Source organism: Polypterus senegalus, chromosome 4 (genome assembly GCF_016835505.1).
Source record: "Polypterus senegalus isolate Bchr_013 chromosome 4, ASM1683550v1, whole genome shotgun sequence".
NCBI classification, from domain to species: Eukaryota; Metazoa; Chordata; class Cladistia; order Polypteriformes; family Polypteridae; genus Polypterus; species Polypterus senegalus.
Genome location: NC_053157.1, coordinates 51,562,149 through 51,565,749, shown reverse-complemented (window position 1 = coordinate 51,565,749; position 3,601 = coordinate 51,562,149). Strand labels below are relative to the sequence as shown.

The window sequence follows — 3,601 nt, the reverse complement described above, 5'->3', positions numbered from 1 at the left end:
TCTGCTAGGTATTCTAAAATATTGCCACTTCTTAATCAGCTTGTTATATTTTCAATATATTCCAAATTGTTGATTATGCATAGTATTCCCAGCCACAGTATGGCCTTCAGTCAATATTTCTTTTAGTTTAGTATTAAAAATGTATTTTCTCTGATATATGCAGCTCTCCACTTTCCACATAGGTTTAAGAAAATATAATCTGAAGGCTTTATGCAACACCACGCATTAATAACCCTGCCACGTAATGTCAAAACCTTCTCTATACCTGCGGCAATCAGGCAATTACAGGAAGAAATTACCCTTTATTAACTAATCAAATGCTTCTATAGACTATTAAACTATACAGAATATTGGTTGCTTTACATGACCAAACTTGATCTGTGCTGACGAATTCACTTATTTTGTCCACATTCAGACCCCTTCACTTTCAACACACTTATGTTGTAGATTTTATCTAAAATTGATAAATACACAGAGGTTCTTGAAGAAAACCTGATCCAGAGTCAGGCGAAGGTTTAACTTTCAGCATGACAATGACCTGAATTATACAGCCAAGACAATGCTGGCGTGGCTTTGGGACAAGTCTGTGATTGTTCTTGAGTGATCCAGCCAAAGCACAGACTTGCTCACCAAAGATCAACTGTGGAGAGACCTGACGGTGGCAGTTTACAGACTCTTCTCATCCGATTTAAATGGAGCTTGAGAGGATCTGCCAGGAAGAATGGGACAAACTGCAGGGTACATCGCCTGTAGAGACTTACCCAAGATGACTCGAAGCTGTAACGGCTGCATAAGGGGCTTCTATAAAGTACTGAATTAAGGATCTGAATGCTTATATGAGTGACAGATTTCAGTTTTAGATTGTAATAAATCTGTAAACATTTCTAAAAACATGTTCAGTTTGTTATTATGGGTTACTGAGCATAGACGGATGAGTGAAAATGGAAATTTATCCATTTAAAATTAAATCTACAACACAAAGTATAAAGAAAGTGAAGTGGTCTGAATACTTTCTGAATGTACTGTATGTATGTATACTGTGTATGTGTTTATGTATGCTCACAAATTAAAACAGACACATGAAACTATTCAGGAGTTCAAATTTAACTGTAAAATTTTTAATCTGAACAATGAGGAGATAATGTTTAATTTGAAACTTTATTGACCCTTCCCAACACTGTTAGGTAATTGTCCAGGAATAGCATTTATTATTTTATTTTTTTCAATAAAACTAAAAGATACGGACATTACAGACCTGAAAATGTAAGTCCATTTATTGTAAGAATCCAGAAAACATAATGGTTTAAACATGCATAAATAAATTAATTGAATGAATACATGTAACAAATTCATAAATTTTAGTGCTACAACATACATGGTATTACTCATTTTAATTTAATTCAGATTTTCATTAGTTATTAAACCTCTAAAGCTAAAAATACTTTTAATACTGACAGTGCACAATAACACATCATATCCAATTAAAAATTAAGCATATATGACACATGATTATTTTATTTTTTTGCCAGCATATCAAATGTACTGTAGCTTGCATACCTCAATTTTGTTTTCCTTCACTATTAAGGAAAACAAAGAAATACACAGTAAGAACTCAAGCCTGTTACCACATAGCATATGTCCATGTGGAACCCATTACATATGAGATGTGTAAGGTTGTTTATTGACTTGCCCAAAAACTGCAGAATACGATCTCTAAATTCATGTACTGTAATTCCATTAAACAAAATTATCTTTTGACAACATGCTACAACATTTTTACACTTTTAGTGGAGTACTTGCATATATCAATCCTGTAGTAATGTATGGAAGAAAAAACAATCATTCAGTGTATTAAAAATAGTGTTGCTACCATGTCAAATGTTGAAAATGGCCATCTTTCTGATAAAGGTTTTTTCATTCTTCAAAATATTAATCACTCAGCTAGTTTTATTTTTAAGAGCATTTTACTCTCATTGTCAAAAAACTAAAAATTTCAAAGCAAGAGTCTATGCGATCTATCACAAAAACAATATTTTGAAGTGCACTTATAGGAGCTAAGATGCAGTAGAAATATACATTACTGTAATTTACTAATTTATGGAATATTCTTAAGTTCTCAATTTTGTTAATTAAAGTCCATACATAATCACACATATTATTGTCAATATATCCATCTAAGGGACTTTAATAATGGTTAATAATTTAAAATTAATATTTCCTTCTTTTTTTATATATTTAATGGTGGTCCCAAACCAGTTTTATATTTTCTTCAGTTACACTACTAGCACTACGATGCCTGTTTCCAATTAACCAAACATAAGTCTTTGGGATTGAGGAGCATTAAGCTTGTCAACTACTAATGGACCCCTTGATTGGCCAAATTATGTATTTTAATGGTGAAGAGTGCAAACATGAGAAACAAATGACGATACTTATTGGGCCGATTATAAACTGGTGCAATATGGAGATGACTTTATAAAGATTTTGAGGTATAATGAAATAAACTTGGGGGAAAAAAATGAAATTTGTATCTGATATTTAATGCCCAGCCCAATAAACAGCAAATGACTATGGGCCTAATTAAAAATGAAGTACTGTATTATACTAACCAGGATATACAACATAAATATGCTTGCAATGAATTATAAATATTAAATCAAAACATCTGACCTTATTTATAAAGTCACTAAATTTAAATATCTAATAATGCACTAAAAATCTTTAAAACATGCTCCTCTTGTGCTGCTCAGGTAAAAACATTTCCATCATATCCACCTTTACTGTAAGATCAGCATCAATTGAAGCCTTAAACAGAAAAATAAAAAAACAATTAGCTCTTTAGACAAATATATTCAGTACTCCTTAAAAATTCTATAATGTAAATTTGGGGAGAACAAATACATACCAATTCTCTCTTTGCCTCTTCAATCTTCACTTGCGCAAGCGAAGGATTCTAAAATTAAAACATGATTAGTAACAATCTGTCCAAATTTTGGGCAAAACACATTTTAGAGTATTAGGACTTAACAAAAATGCACCATGTATGCGGTCATGAAGCTCAATTATTTTTTAGTTTGTCACTGTGGTCCATGTATTCAATAAGCAATGCATTAATACTGTGTAAGCTGCTGAAGAGATGTCATTCTTTCATGTGCCTTTTGTGCTTATTATCATTATGCTACATTGCTTAAGTTACCTTTTTATTACAGTATACATTTTTGCTTAGGTTTTCATCATTACACTGTGAGAAAATATTTTTTGGGATCTGCCATGAGAAATGCTGTTAAAGTCCATAGTATGGGAGGTTTGGGCCAAAACTCCTACTTAAACACAGACTCTTGTGCCAAAACAGTATTACTTAAAGTTATGAAATGTATTGCCAAACCCTAGCATTTGGAACTGCATAACTAATAAACCACAGACATGTTAGAACACCACCATCACTGAGCTTTTCAACCCTGTGACTTTTGAATTGCGACACTTTTTTAACACAATCCCTTCATTTCAGGGGCTCAAAAGTAATTGGACAATTGACTCAAAGGCTATTTCATGGGTAGGTGTGGGTAAGTCCGTCGTTATGTCTTATCAATTAAGTAGATAA

The 3,601-nt window shown here is 32.3% G+C and overlaps 1 protein-coding gene across 2 annotated transcripts in view; it reads right to left on the bottom strand.

Annotated features, from left to right (window-relative positions):
- Positions 1-1,099: 1,099 nt before the first annotated feature.
- haus1 (HAUS augmin-like complex, subunit 1) overlaps positions 1,100-3,601 on the bottom strand; it is a 24,587-nt gene continuing 22,085 nt past the window's right edge. Inside the window, exons 8-9 of one of the 2 annotated variants that reach the window (XM_039750614.1) lie at positions 2,906-2,953; positions 1,100-2,805 (exon numbers count right to left, since the gene is read on the bottom strand). In XM_039750614.1, coding sequence (XP_039606548.1) covers positions 2,722-2,805; positions 2,906-2,953 — 132 coding nt within the window. In that variant the 3' untranslated portion in view covers positions 1,100-2,721. The remainder of the gene's footprint in view (positions 2,806-2,905; positions 2,954-3,601) is intronic. The other variant, XM_039750613.1, reaches the window with a different exon arrangement.